The sequence below is a fragment of the Sprattus sprattus genome (genome assembly GCF_963457725.1).
Source record: "Sprattus sprattus genome assembly, chromosome: 15".
NCBI classification, from domain to species: Eukaryota; Metazoa; Chordata; class Actinopteri; order Clupeiformes; family Clupeidae; genus Sprattus; species Sprattus sprattus.
The window spans coordinates 3,816,832-3,833,014 of NC_137913.1; the positions used below are offsets into that span (position 1 = coordinate 3,816,832).

The 16,183-nt window shown below is 45.1% G+C and overlaps 1 protein-coding gene across 1 annotated transcript in view; it reads left to right on the plus strand.

The window, feature by feature from the left end:
- Positions 1-16,183, plus strand: part of loxhd1b (lipoxygenase homology PLAT domains 1b) — a gene marked incomplete at both ends in the record, with an annotated part of 48,280 nt that overhangs the window by 28,189 nt on the left and 3,908 nt on the right. Inside the window, 14 exons of the mRNA XM_080851917.1 lie at positions 1-114; positions 584-688; positions 1,939-2,067; positions 2,425-2,589; positions 3,033-3,218; positions 3,990-4,102; positions 5,360-5,522; positions 6,434-6,588; positions 7,179-7,388; positions 9,641-9,758; positions 11,063-11,271; positions 13,088-13,273; positions 14,647-14,774; positions 15,163-15,280. The exon at positions 1-114 is cut by the window's left edge and continues 35 nt beyond it. Coding sequence (XP_080708043.1) covers positions 1-114; positions 584-688; positions 1,939-2,067; positions 2,425-2,589; positions 3,033-3,218; positions 3,990-4,102; positions 5,360-5,522; positions 6,434-6,588; positions 7,179-7,388; positions 9,641-9,758; positions 11,063-11,271; positions 13,088-13,273; positions 14,647-14,774; positions 15,163-15,280 — 2,099 coding nt within the window. The remainder of the gene's footprint in view (positions 115-583; positions 689-1,938; positions 2,068-2,424; positions 2,590-3,032; positions 3,219-3,989; positions 4,103-5,359; positions 5,523-6,433; positions 6,589-7,178; positions 7,389-9,640; positions 9,759-11,062; positions 11,272-13,087; positions 13,274-14,646; positions 14,775-15,162; positions 15,281-16,183) is intronic.

A 16,183-nucleotide genomic window follows, 5' to 3' on the forward strand; every position in this document is an offset into this window, starting at 1 on the left:
ACGAGGACGACGGGCAGATTGCCAGGGAGCTGGTGCCCGTAGACGAGGCCTTCATGAGAAAGAACGATGACGATGATGAGGGAGGCGCAGCTAAGCTCGGCCTGGAGCAGAAAGGTAATTGTCAGGGTGACGGGGCAATGACATCATGATTATGTACCTGGAGCGATGATGACATCATGATTATGTGCAATGACATCATGATTATGTAGCTGGAGCGATGACATCATGATTATGTACCTTGAGCAGAAAGGTAATGGTCAGGGGAAGAGCAATGACATCATGATTCTGTGCAATGACATCATGATTATGTACCTGGAGCAATGACATCATGATTTTGTACCTGGAGCAATGACATCATGATTATGTACCTGGAGCAATGACATCATGATTATGTACCTGGAGCAGAAAGGTACTGGTCAGGGGAAGAGCAATGACATCATGATTCTGTGCAATGACATCATTATTATGTACCTGGAGCAATGACATCATGATTATGTACCTGGAGCAATGACATCATGACATATACAATGTTTTATATGTTATACTTCATAGTGTTGATAAGGTGTTTTTTTTTTATTGACAGCCATGTCAACAACATATACAATGCGGGTCAAGACGGGAGAGAAGAAGTACGCAGGAACTGATGCCAACGTCTTTGCCATCCTCTACGGGGAGAAGGACGACACAGGTACTCAACCAGTGTGTGTGTGTGTGTGTGTGTCTGTGTGTCTATGTGTGTGTTTGTGTCTGTGTGTGTATGTGTGTGTCTGTGTGTGTGTGTGTGTGTGTGTGTCTGTCTGTGTGTGTGAGTGTGTGTGTGTGTGTGTGTGTGTGTGTGTGTGTGTGTATGTGTGTGAATGAGCATTGATGACTGTGATGGTCCGGACGGTCACCTCACGTTGTTTTTGGATGTGTCGACTGGACGGGGTGGTGAAGGGTTGAAGAACAGTGCAGGAGATGGTAGTTGTCGTATAAAAATATATATTAATTTACAAGGTTCTATAAACCCAAACACAGTTCCCCCAAAATAAAGAAACATAAACATTCAGGCCACACCGCCAGGAACTCAAGTGCGTGGCACTCTGGGCACCTGATTGGCCGATTAGGCCCAAATACCGGCACCTGCTCAAGTCTCAAGCCAGGCCCCAAAACTAGGCCCAGGCGCTTAGCCCGAAGCTAAGTACATAGCTAGCCACTCAAACATAAACACATGAACTAAACACATCACTAGGCACAAAAGACAAGGCACTGAAACAAGCTACACAGAACAAGCACAAAGGAACAGGCATAAAACAGGGCAAACGCTGTCCACACATCTAGACAGAAAACATATACACCTTCTAAAAACAGGGAAGTGTTTTACCCTACTACCTCTCATCATTCCTCTCCCCTGCCCTGTCTCTGTTGTGTGTCTCTCAGCCTGTCTCCCTCTTGACAATGAGGCACCCTTTAAATAGGGCCCAGCCACGTTAGCTTCATTAGCTCCAACATTGGAGTCAGGTGAGCCATCCCCAACCATTACGGGGGTGGAGTCCAAAAGTCTTAAAGGGCACCATCCCTTTTTGCCATGGTGAGGAGGGGGAGAATTCACCTTCTCACAGTGAGGTGTTGAGGACTGTTTTTCGCCCCCCCACGAGTAATCAACCTGAAAGCCTGTAAGCTACTGGAGCATTGGTGACGCGTGTGTGTGTGTGTGTGTGTGTGTGTGTTTGTGTGTGTGTGTGTGTGTGTGTGTGTGTGTGTGTGTGTGTGTGTGTGTGTGTGTGTGTGTGTGTGTGTGTGTGTGTGTGTGTGTGTGTGTGTGTGTGTGTGTTTGTGTGTGTGTGTGTGTGTGTGTGTGTGTCCGGTGTCTGTGTGTGTGTGTGTGTGTGTGTGTGTGTGTGTGACAGAAGAATAAAGCATTGGTGACGTGTTGACGACTGTTTTTCACCTCCCCAGGAATAATCAACCTGAAAGCCTGTAAGCTCCACAAGAACAAGTTTGAGCAGGGCATGATCGAGGAGTTTACTGTGGAGGCCGTCGACCTGGGAGATCTGCAGAAGCTGCGGATTGGCCATGACAATTCAGGTGAGTGTGTGTGTGTGTGTTTGTGTCTCTGTGTTTGTGTGGCCCAGCATTCACATTCACATGTGTGTGTGTGTGTGTGTGTGTGTGTGTGTGTGTGTGTGTTTGTGTGGCCCAGCATTCACATGTGTGTGTGTGTGTATAGGTGTGTGTGTGTGTGTGTGTGTGTTTGTGTCTCTGTGTTTGTGTGGCCCAGCATTCACATTCACATGTGTGTGTGTGTGTGTGTGTGTGTGTGTGTGTTTGTGTCTCTGTGTTTGTGTGGCCCAGCATTCACATTCACATGTGTGTGTGTGTGTGTGTGTGTGTGTGTGTGTGTGTGGTGACGCGTGTCTTACCCCTGGCCCTTGGCTCACTCAGGGGGATCGTCTGGCTGGTTTCTGGACTGGGTGGAGATCAACGCCCCGTCTCAGGGGCTAAGACTACGTTTCCCATGTGGCCGTTGGTTGGACCCAGGGGAAGACGATGGAGCTATTGTGAGAGACCTGTACCCTGCAGACCTACAGACAGAGTACTATGTCCCCTGTACGACCATTTAATATTAATTACCCATCAAACACATTAGCAATATGAATTATATATCAGTAAAATTATCAATATTGATTACAAATCAGTCACATTATCAATATTTATTACACAACAGTCAAATTATCAGTATTTATAACATATCAGTCACATTATCAATATTTATTACATATCAGTCAAATTATCGATATTGATTACATATCAGTCAAATTATCAAATTTAAAACATATCAATCACATGATCAATATTCATTACATATAAATCACATTATCAATTTGAATTACATATCAATCACATTATCAATATTTATCTGATGCGCAGCACTATTTATGTTATCATACAATTTTATTTCACTTTATTGCATATTTATTGATATAGTTAGTTTCTCAGGACACAGGCTTTGGTCATAATGTTCCTAAAAACACTTTCCTTTTTAATCCCAGTCGTCCCGTACGAGATTAAGACGTTCACCAGTGACGTCTTTGGAGCGGGTACTGATGCCGACGTCTTCATCGTGCTCTACGGCCAGAATGCAGTGTGTACCCAGCAGGTGAATCTCTGCGTTAACGAGAGAGAGAGGCACCTGTTCTTCGAAAGGGGCGCTGAAGATATGTTCATTGTGGAGGTTTGTGAGCTTTGATTAATAATCGTTATTAAGAATTAGGTATACATTTTAAGAGCACCTCTGTTCTAAAGCATGTTCTTGTCTTTTCCTCCTACAAGGGTAAAGTACAGTCAGCAATTGTCATTGACAGTGATTCCTTCACCGTCTACAGGTGCAGTTTAGTGTCTTAGATATACTCAACCCAGGTCTACAGGTGCAGTTTAGTGTCTTAGATATACTCAACCCAGGTCTACAGGTGCAGTTTGGTGTCTTAGATATACTCAACCCAGGTCTACAGGTGCAGTTTAGTGTCTTAGATATACTCTACCCAGGTCTACAGGTGCAGTTTAGTGTCTTAGATATACTCAACCCAGGTCTACAGGTGCAGTTTAGTGTCTTAGATATACTCTACCCAGGTCTACAGGTGCAGTTTAGTGTCTTAGATATACTCAACCCTTCACCTTCACCTTCACCTTCATCGTCTACAAGTGCAGTTTAGTGTCTTAGATATACTCAACCCAGGTCTACAGGTACAGTTTAGTGTCTTAGATATACTCAACCCAGGTCTTCAGGTGCAGTTTAGTGTCTTAGATATACTCAACCCAGGTCTACAGGTGCAGTTGTGCAGAGGGCTTGAAGATGATTAAACATATGATTTATAATACAAATTTGATTTATTTACAGACATATATATATATGACCTTACATTGTTCCTCCAGACAAAATCAAAACATATTCATTGTATTCATACTTTCTGATATCAATACGTCTCGTTGAACATCATCCATACAGTTAGCAGATGTAGGTGATGTCATCGAGAAGATCCGCATCGGACACGACAACAGAGGAACCAACCCTGGGTGGCACCTGGACCGGGTGGAGATCAGACGGCTGCTGAGGAAGGGAAAGGTCTGTTTCGCCCCCTGGTGGCTCGGAGTATACCACATCACATCCATTGTGCAGTAAACCACATCACATTCACATCATCATAATGGCAAAGTGCAACGTCTATCATACTACATATAGCTGCACAGCACATTTCATTGTACAGTTATGGCAACAAAGGCATGCAAATATATTCTATTCTATTCTATTCTATTCTATTCTATTCTATTCTATTCTATTCTATTCTATTCTATTCGATTCGATTCGATTCTATTCGATTCGATTCTTTTCTATCCAATTCTTATATTAGCATTACTTAAGGTAAGTCTAATACTCTGTCAATCTGAGTCTGTGCAAAAGGCCTAGATATGCAAACCTGTCCATAAACTGACTTCATGTAAAGATAAGATAAGATAAGATAAACTTTTATTAATCCCGTTAGGGAAATTCAGGTGTCAAAGCAGCAAGATTATGAAGTGAATAAAAGGGACAACAGAAATGGGAATCAAACATACACATAAAACACTAATAAATTAAAAACAGTCCAGCTTCCTCCACGTTTTCTCCTCTATCTGAAGTTAAGTCCCTCTTGTGGCACTCAGGGCTCGGAGACCATCATCTTCCCGTACTAGGGCTGGCTGTCGGGTCAATAAACTGATTTCATGTAAATATCTGAAGTTAGGCTCGGAGACCATTATCTTCCCGTACGAGGGCTGGCTGGCGGGTCCATAAACTGACTTCATGTAAATATCTGAAGTTAGGTCTCTCTTGTGGCCCTCAGGGTTCGGAGACCATCATCTTCCCGTACGAGGGCTGGCTGGCGGGTCAATAAACTGACTTAGTGTAAATATCTGAAGTTAGGTTCCTCTTGTGGCCCTCAGGGCTCGGAGACCATCATCTTCCTGTACGAGGGCTGGCTGGCGGGTCAATAAACTGACTTAGTGTAAATATCTGAAGTTAGGTTCCTCTTGTGGCCCTCAGGGCTCGGAGACCATCATCTTCCCGTACGAGGGCTGGCTGGCGGGTCAATAAACTGACTTCATGTAAATATCTGAAGCTAGGTCTCTCTTGTGGCCCTCAGGGCTCGGAGACCATCATCTTCCTGTACGAGGGCTGGCTGGCGGGTCAATAAACTGACTTAGTGTAAATATCTGAAGTTAGGTTCCTCTTGTGGCCCTCAGGGCTCGGAGACCATCATCTTCCCGTACGAGGGCTGGCTGGCGGGTCAATAAACTGACTTCATGTAAATATCTGAAGCTAGGTCTCTCTTGTGGCCCTCAGGGCTCGGAGACCATCATCTTCCCGTACGAGGGCTGGCTGGCGCGCTCCGAGGAGGACGGGGAGACGGTGAGGGAGCTGGTGCCCTCTGACATCATCACAGAGAAGCTGCTGAGAGACGGGACGCTGAAGGTCAACGAGACGGAAGTGGACGACGCGCTGGAGAGTATGTGTGTGTGTGTGTGTGTGTGTGTGTGTGTGTGTGTGTGTGTGTGTGTGTGTGTGTGTGTGTGTGTGTTTGTGTGTGTGTGTTTGTGTGTGTGTGTGCGTGAGTGCATGTGTGCGTGTGTGCATGGCTTGTAACCAGTGTAAGAAGCACAGTAATAAACAGAGTTGTGATTGGCCAGTGTAAGAAGCACAGTAATAAACAGAGTTGTGATTGGCCAGTGTAAGAAGCACAGTAATAAACAGAGTTGTGATTGGCCAGTGTAAGAAGCACAGTAATAAACAGAGTTGTGATTGGCCAGTGTAAGAAGCACAGTAATAAACAGAGCTGTGATTGGCCAGTGTAAGAAGCACAGTAATAAACAGAGTTGTGATTGGCCAGTGTAAGAAGCACAGTAATAAACAGAGTTGTGATTGGCCAGTGTAAGAAGCACAGTAATAAACAGAGTTGTGATTGGCCAGTGTAAGAAGCACAGTAATAAACAGAGCTGTGATTGGCCAGTGTAAGAAGCACAGTAATAAACAGAGTTGTGATTGGCCAGTGTAAGAAGCACAGTAATAAACAGAGTTGTGATTGGCCAGTGTAAGAAGCACAGTAATAAACAGAGTTGTGATTGGCCAGTGTAAGAAGCACAGTAATAAACAGAGTTGTGATTGGCCAGTGAAAGAAGCACAGTAATAAACAGAGTTGTGATTGGCCAGTGTAAGAAGCACAGTAATAAACAGAGTTGTGATTGGCCAGTGTAAGAAGTACAGTAATAAACAGAGTTGTGATTGGCCAGTGTAAGAAGCACAGTAATAAACAGAGTTGTGATTGGCCAGTGTAAGAAGCACAGTAATAAACTTCATTTGCATTTTCCATGCATGGAAAATATCTTCCTCATTCTTTTGTTTCAAAATGGCTTCCTCTAGTCCACGAATACAAGGTGTCGGTCAGGACCGGTGATATGTACGGAGCGGGAACAGATGCCAACGTCTTCCTCACCATCTACGGGGACCTGGGAGACACTGGGGAACGCAGACTCCGGAAGTCCGAGGGCAAGAGTAACAAGTTTGAGAGAGGAGCGGTATGTTCGCTGAGGCTGCTTAACACTTCCAACCCTAAGGCCTTTTTTGACTTTGTAAAGTAGTCTGCCATGCCTGATATTTTTGTATATTTCATCAAACTAAAAACCATGAGATGGCAAGTGGCATTTATGATTATATTCTAGAAGATGGATAGTTGGGTACACTGATGTGCAGTTTGCAGGATCTTTGTAGTCATTTGGTCTCTGTCCAATCCCTGACATCAAATGCCATTATGGCTGTCTGACAGTCTGACACAGAATCCCCTCTGGTTGCAAGGCTCTGTGGATCACTGTGCTTTACTGAAACACAAACTGCTTTATTAATAATAATAATAATAATAATAATAATACATTTTATTGGTTGAGCACTCTTCATTCAAGCAGAAGGTTTATTTAAGGCCAGTCTTAAAACAGTCTAGTGTCTGTGTTGCCCTTAAGTGGTCCGGGAGGCTGCACAGAATCCCCTCTGGCTGCAAGGCTCTGTGGATCAATGTGCTTCACTGAAACACAAACTGCTTTGGTCAGACGAGAGCAAAAAGTATCTAATGATAATGGAACAAACGTACTCACTAACTAGTTTCTGTCTGCAGGTTGACAAGTTCACAATTGAGGCAGTGGATCTTGGCCTGGTATTCAAGGTTAAGATTCGTCATGACGACTCCATGATGGGGGCGGACTGGTACCTGGACCAGGTGGAAGTGGTGGACATGGAGACAGATGAGGTGTACATGTTCCTGTGTGAGCGCTGGCTCTCCAAGAAGAAGGAGGACAAACGCATCGAAAGGACCTTTTATGTGAAGGTAACAGGAACACACACACACACACACACACACACACACATGTGAAGGTAACAGGAACACACACACACACACACACACACACATGTGAAGGTAACAGGAACACACACACACACACACACACACACACACACACACACATTGAAAGGACCTTTTATGTGAAGGTAACAGGAACCCAGGAGTAGGCATCGGTTATAGTATGCATACAAACCCAGGAGTAGGCATCGGTTATAGTATGCATACAAACCCAGGAGTAGGCATCGGTTATAGTATGCACTGGAACCCAGGAGTAGGCATCGGTTATAGTATGCACTGGAACCCAGGAGTAGGCATCGGTTATAGTATGCACAGGAACCCAGGAGTAGGCATCGGTTATAGTATGCATGCAAACCCAGGAGTAGGCATCGGTTATAGTATGCACAGCAACCAGGGGCGGACTGGGACAAAAAATCGGCCCGGGCATTTTGAACCAGACCGGCCCACTAAATTCGATAACACACCTTTTTAATCTCGAATGTCTACACCAACCAGGCTTATAGCTAGCAGGGCGTCTGCCCTATAGTCTACTAAAAAATAAGAAGAAACGGGACGCCCTACTTTTAGGCAGGACGGCCTAAAGACGCCCTATTTTTCTCCCGTTTTACCTGTTAACTTCGCTGAATGTGATCAAAATTCACCGTTTCAGTCGCTTCAGTGCTTAGCGAAGTCTAGAATCATACATATGACCTGCCAATTAGAAAATACAAATAGCATTGCTGCATTCCCGCTACAACAACGTTACATCATGATTCCAACGAAACATTGATTCACGGGCTCGCAGAAGCTCCAGAAGACAGCTGTCTCACCGCACGTCACTGAACCTACTACTGTATGAGTTCAACAAGAGTTTGTGTGTTAAGGTGGTGGTCTTAATTAATCTAAATGCAATACACATCATACACTTTAAAGCTTTGTTCAGAATACGGAGGTATAAGATCGGTCGATATTTTCCATGAAAATAGCGACTGAAGAACCCCCTGTTCTCGTCTCCGAGAGGACAGGCTGTATTGCTCCCTTTTCTAGAAGGGAGTCTATTTCCTCCTGTAGGAAACGCGCTTGATGAGGTGGCATTAACGTTTGAACTACGCCCCTGAACTTCGGGGGGGACGGGAAAACTGGAGCGTATAACGGGCTATCATAATTCGGTATCTGGACAAATTGGCATATTTTCGGAATACCAGGGTTTGGGAATACTGGGCTTTCGGAACAATTGACATGGCACCGCGCACCACTCAAACACACAACATAGAGTGTAGGCTAACGGCTGGCTGTTTCAGAGTACAGTAGGCTGAGGGCTAGCAACAGCTACAGACTTGTCTTGTATTTAGCTATGCAAACGAACTTGGCCATAGAACATAGGTTCTAAGTCAAACATATTTTAGAGACGTTTTAATTCATGATCAGTAAGCTTACCGTAGGTCGTTGTATCGTATCTCCCTGGCTGTAGCCACCAGCACTGTCATCCACGGGAGCTGATGGCAAAGTTTAGCTAAAGGTAGAAGGTGTTTGCTGATATGATTGGACGAGACCCTAGTCACTCAAGAAGACGGCCAATGGGCCGCAGACTAGCGTGCGCGTGTCAAGCATGTCAAGGCCATGGGCCACGCTGTTTACCGTCCTAATGCATTATGTAGGCAGGTCCAAATCGAAAGGGGTTTGTGTTGGGTCAGCCCAGGGGATGTGATTGGGCCAGCCCAGTGTCAGTAGGGCCGCTGATGAACTAATTTCGTGGGCCAGCAGGTCAGACCATTATATGGGGAAAAAAATAAAAAATTAAAATTCGGGACCATCGGCCCATATTGCACCCCGGCCCAGCCGGCAAACGCCCGGTATGCCCGATGGCCAGTCCGTCCCTGACAGCAACCCGGAAGGAGGCATCGGTTATAGTATGCATACAAACCCAGAAGGAGGCATCGGTTATAGTATTCACTGAAATAGAGCATTGTGATATTTTTGGCATATATATTCCAAACTGACTACACTGTGTACTTTAAGCCCATTTTGGTGTCAGCGTGTTTCTGCAGACCCCACTAAAATGTGGACACCACTAAAAGCTCTGTCTTAGGGAGGAGATAATGAGGTTCCTTCTAAATAAACAAATAAACAAGCAGTGTGTGACTAACTCAACTCTTCTGCACTGTAAGGGCTATGAAGCTAACTCAACTCTTGTGCACTGTAAGGGCTATGAAGCTAACTCAACTCTTCTGCACTGTAAGGGCTATGAAGGAGAGAGGAACGCCAAGAGCAGCTCTAAGACCACCATGAAGAGTCTGGACAGCAACATGAACAAGAAAAAGAAGAAGAAGAAGGCAGCGGCAGTAGAGGAAGGGCCAGGTACGTTGGGAGTTTGGGGATGACGGCGCACACACACACTGGTTTAGTGTGACTGTCTCTCTGACTCACAGTGATGACTTCACACTGTCTCTCTCTGACTCACAGTGATGACTTCACACCGTCTCACTCTCTGACTCACAGTGATGACTTCACACCGTCTCTCTCTCTGACTCACAGTGATGACTTCACACCGTCTCTCTCTCTGACTTACAGTGATGACTTCACACCGCCTCTCTCTGTGACTCACAGTGATGACTTCACACTGTCTCTCTCTGACTTACAGTGATGACTTCACACCGTCTCTCTCTCTGACACACAGTGATGACTTCACACCGTCTCTCTCTCTGTGACTCACAGTGATGACTTCACACCGTCTCTCTCTCTGTGACTCACAGTGATGACTTCACACTGTCTCTCTCTCTGACTCACAGTGATGACTTCACACTGTCTCTCTCTGACTCACAGTGATGACTTCACACCGTCTCTCTCTCTGACTCACAGTGATGACTTCACACCGTCTCTCTCTCTCTGACCCACAGTGATGACTTCACACCGTCTCTCTCTCTCTGACTCACAGTGATGACTTCACACCGTCTCTCTCTCTGACTCACAGTGATGACTTCACACCACCTCTCTCTCTGTGACTCACAGTGATGACTTCACACCGCCTCTCTCTGTGACTCACAGTGATGACTTCACACCGTCTCTCTCTCTGACTCACAGTGATGACTTCACACCGTCTCTCTCTCTCTGACCCACAGTGATGACTTCACACCGTCTCTCTCTCTGACTCACAGTGATGACTTCACACCGTCTCTCTCTCTGACTCACAGTGATGACTTCACACCGTCTCTCTCTCTGACACACAGTGATGACTTCACACCGTCTCTCTCTCTGACACACAGTGATGACTTAACACCGTCTCTCTCTCTGACTCACAGTGATCCCCTATGACTCTCTCTGACTCACAGTGATCCCCTATGACTCTCTCTGACTCACAGTGATCCCCTATGACTCTCTCTGACTCACAGTGATCCCCTATGACTCTCTCTGACTCACAGTGATCCCCTATGACTCTCTGTGACTCACAGTGATCCCCTATGACTCTCTCTGACTCACAGTGATGACTTCACACCGTCTCTCTCTCTGACTCACAGTGATGACTTCACACCGTCTCTCTCTCTGACTCACAGTGATCCCCTATGACTTCACACCGTCTCTCTCTCTGACACACAGTGATCCCCTATGACTTCACACCGTCTCTCTCTCTCTGACTTCACACCGTCTCTCTCTCTGACACACAGTGATCCCCTATGACTTCACGGTGTCCACGGGCCTGGAGCGTGACGGCAGCACCCAGAGCCGCGTGTATGTGATCATCATGGGTCCCGGCGATCTGGAGACAGACAGGATGTGGCTCGACCTTCCTGAGGAGAAGAAGTCCTTCGCCTCGGGCAGCATGGAACACTTCCAGAGCTACGGCCTCGACGTGGGCCAAATCAAACGCGTGGAGGTAAGACAGCACATTACATTTACATTTAGTCATTTAGCAGACGCTTTTATCCAAAGCGACTTACAAGGATGTATACACTGATGGCAGACTGCACATCAGGAGCAATTAGGGGTTCAGTGTCTTGCTCAAGGACGCTTCGTCGACAGGGAATCGAACTAGCAACCTTCTGATTACTAAACGAGTTCTCTACCTCCTGTACCACTGTCACCACATGAACTCTTATATAGCTACGGCCTCGAGTAGAGGTAATACAGCACATGAACTCTTATATAGCTACGGCCTCAAGTAGAGGTAATACAGCACATGAACTCTTATATAGCTACGGCCTCGAGTAGAGGTAATACAGCACATGAACTCTTATATAGCTACGGCCTCGAGTAGAGGTAATACAGCACATGAACACTTCTATAGCTACGGCCTCAAGTAGAGGTAATACAGCACATGAACACTTCTATAGCTACGGCCTCTAGTAGAGGTAATACAGCACATGAACACTTCTATAGCTACGGCCTCTAGTAGAGGTAATACAGCACATGAACTCTTCTATAGCTACGGCCTCAAGTAGAGGTAATACAGCACATGAACTCTTCTATAGCTACGGCCTCAAGTAGAGGTAATACAGCACATGAACACTTCTATAGCTACGTCCTCAAGTAGAGGTAATACAGCACATGAACACTTCTATAGCTACGGCCTCTAAACGCGTGGAGGTTATACCGCACATGAACTCTTCTATAGCTACAGCCTCAAGTAGAGGTAATACAGCACATGAACACTTCTATAGCTACAGCCTCAAGTAGAGGTAATACAGCACATGAACACTTCAAGAGCTACAACCTCAAGTAGAGGTAATACAGCACAGGAACTCTTCTATAGCTACGGCACATGAACTCTTCTACGGCACATGAACTCTTCTATAGCTACGGCCTCTAGTAGAGGTAATACAGCACATGAACACTTCAAGAGCTACAACCTCAAGTAGAGGTAATACAGCACAGGAACTCTTCTATAGCTACGGCACATGAACTCTTCTACGGCACATGAACTCTTCTACGGCACATGAACTCTTCTATAGCTACGGCCTCAAGTAGAGGTAATACAGCACATGACCTCTTCTATAGCTACGGCCTCTAGTAGAGGTACTATAGCACATGAACTCTTCTATAGCTACGGCCTCTAAACGCGTGGAGGTCATACAGCACATGAACACTTCTATAGCTACGGCCTCGAGTAGAGGTAATACAGCACATGAACACTTCTATAGCTACGGCCTTGAGTAGAGGTAATACAGCACATGAACTCTTCTATAGCTACGGCCTTGAGTAGAGGTAATACAAATACAACACATGAACTCTTCTATAGCTACGGCCTCTAGTAGAGGTAAGACAGCACATGAACTCTTCTATAGCTACGGCCTCAAGTAGAGGTAATACAGCACATGAACTCTTCTATAGCTACGGCCTCTAGTAGAGGTAAGACAGCACATGAACCCTTCTATAGCTACGGCCTCTAAACGCGTGGAGGTCATACAGCACATGAACTCTTCTATAGCTACGGCCTCCAGTAGAGGTAATACAGCACATGAACTCTTCTATAGCTACGGCCTTGAGTAGAGGTAATACAAATACAACACATGAACGCTTCTATAGCTACGGCCTCGAGTAGAGGTAATACAACACATGAACCCTTCTATAGCTACGGCCTCGAGTAGAGGTAATACAACACATGAACCCTTCTATAGCTACGGCCTCGGCTGAATGTCAGCGTAGCTGTCGGAGAGCATGTTGTGATTTTGGGCTCGTTTGCTTCCTGACAGCTGGGACACAATGGAGCGACACCTGAGAGCTGCTGGTTAGTGGATGAGCTGGCTGTCGCCGTGCCAACCAAAGGGATCAAATATATCTTCCAGTGTAAGTGCTGGCTGGCCAAGGATCGCGGAGATGGGCTCACGGCCAGAGTCTTCAACATACTCGATGCCACCGCCATCAGTATCATACGAAAGGTGAGTATGCACATTCCATTTAACTCAGTGGTTCTTAACCTTATTGGAGGTACTGAACCCTGCAAGCTTCATCAGTGCGTTCACCGAACCCTTCGTAATTTGAAAAATAAAATATGATTTCTTCAAAACGTAGGTATGTATAAAAACGCCCCGACATTGCTAGTGTGAATCGGGCTATGCTGTGTGTGTCTTGACCCCTGCCGAACCCCTGAAAGTGACTCAACGAACCCAGGTTAAGAACCACTGTTATTGGGGGACTGTAATGGCTATAACTAGCAGAGAAAGATCTGAAACATACCATGCTTCAAACATGGGAGAGAAGAGAAATCCTGGACTATGTGTTAGGTGAAAACTTACACTCAAGTTTACCACAGACTCCAGAGTTGTGTATAAGTATCTTTTTTATTCAATATGCATATTGGGCTCACTCATGACTCGGCAGACAAGAGAGAGGCACAGGCTCACTCTCATCCTGGAGAGAGAGAGAGACAGAGAGACAGAGAGAGACAGAGAGAGACAGAGAGAGAGGAGAGAGAGAGAGAGAGAGAGAGAGAGAGAGAGAGAGAGACAGAGAGACAGAGAGAGAGGAGAGAGAGAGAGAGAGAGAGAGAGAGAGACTCCGTGTTCACTCCCACACTGCAGCAGATGAGAGAGAAGCAAAGTTAAACACATCACACAAGGTTTATATAGAATGAAGTTAAACACATCACACAAGGTTTATATAGAATGAAGTTAAACACATCACACAAGGTTTATATAGAATGAAGTTAAACACATCACACAAGGTTTATATAGAATGAAGTTAAACACATCACACAAGGTTTATATAGAATGAAGTTAAACACATCACACAAGGTTTATATAGAATGAAGTTAAACACATCACACAAGGTTTATATAGAATGAAGTTAAACACATCACACAAGGTTTATATAGAATGAAGTTAAACACATCACACAAGGTTTATATAGAATGAAGTTAAACACATCACACAAGGTTTATATAGAATGAAGTTAAACACATCACACAAGGTTTATATAGAATGAAGTTAGCGTTCTCTGAGGCCAAAGCACTAGAGATAAACACGTATTCAGTCTCCCACATCTGAGGTCATCTTGCTGTGCTTTTTGCAACGTAATGCATCAGCAAGGCAGAAAAGAAGGACAATAGTTCTTCTTATCAACCCTTGCTTACGCACACAAACAAAAAGTACACATACACAGAGAAAGAAACGTCATGTTTCAGCTCACAAAGGCATTTGATTAACACACATAAATACTTGATTAAAGTATGTTTCATTTTTCAGTATCACTATGTTTCTTATGAAAGAAGAAGGGTTTGTAGAAGTGCCTAAGGGGTCGTGTTCTTCTTCAGGTGGTTTATGAGGTCACGGTTGCCACGGGAGACACGCAGGATGCTGGGAGTGACACCAACATCTACATCACTGTGTTTGGAGCTAATGGATGCACTGAGGAGATCCTACTGCCTAAGAATGAGGACAGGTACACACACACACGCACGCACGCATGCACGCACGAACACATGCATACACACGCATACATACGCACGCACGCACGCACACACACACACACATACACAAACGCACACGCACACACACACACACACACACACATACACACAAACGCACGTGCACGCACACGCCCACACAAACACCAAACGCACACACACGCACAAATACACACAAATACATACAGACACACACAAACACATAGATACACACACACATACACACACACACACGCACAAGCAGATTCAAATCCACCACATTTCACAAAGGTGCTGGTTATCAATTTACCATGGGAGGTTTCTACCTTGCCAAATAGGGTGCATGAAATGAAAGATTTGCGAATTTCAATGTTCATGCTTCAGGTTTGAAAGAGGGCAGGAAGACACCTTCAACCTGGAGATTGATGATATTGCCCCTCTGAAGAAGATGAGGGTTCGCATTGATGGCACAGGGAGTCGTCCAGACTGGTTCCTTGATCAGGTTTGTTGTGTCATATGCATATGTTATATGTAAACACCCCACCCCCATGTGTACATGTTCTCCCTATGTGTATTGTTTTTGTTTTTGTATTTATTGTGATTTTTGTATTTATTGTGATTCATGTTTGTTTGTAAGTATAAGCTACTGGATGACCTTAATTTCCCTTGGGATCAATAAAGTATCCATCTATCTATCTATCTATCTAGCTAGCTCAAAGCATAAGAGAGATTCTGTTTCTGATACCTACTTATGATCTAGAACTCAGAAGGCTAGCCTATACAGCATATGATTGTTTTAAGCTTCCTTTTTATTCCGTACTATTAGAAGTGTTATTGTTAACATAATCGGGGCCAGACATGTGTACAAAATCCACCTTAGAAACTCTTACATGAGAGTTTATGGATTTATTGTTAAATGTCTTCAACTTGTATGCCTCTCCAGACTGGCAGGTGGCGCTGGTATTTCCTTGTTCACGTAAAACAAAGACATCCTTCCTGTCAAAGAATAAAGACTTGCCCTCTGTTCCGTTTTCCTTACCTACCGTACCTACCATCCTTAGTGTGAGTATGTAGGGTGTTCCGTTTTCCGATTTCCCATTTCCGCGTCGAAAAGAAGTATACCCAAAGGACCCGTATCTGTACTCATAACGGTCAAAACGCTGAGTGTGGAAGCAGGGTACACTGTCCATTCTCAACGGCCGCCATCTTGTCAACGTAGCGGAAGAGGCGGACCCAGGCAGAGCCGCTCAGCTCGAAAAAGACGAACGCGGGGCTTGTCGCGATCGTAATTTCCGGTAAGTGCACCACGGAGTATTAGATTTGGAACAGCACTCACCTGCTGAGAATCTGCGTACCTAGTGAGTGTGTACCGTGTACTGCGTATAAGTATAGGTACGGTAGGTAC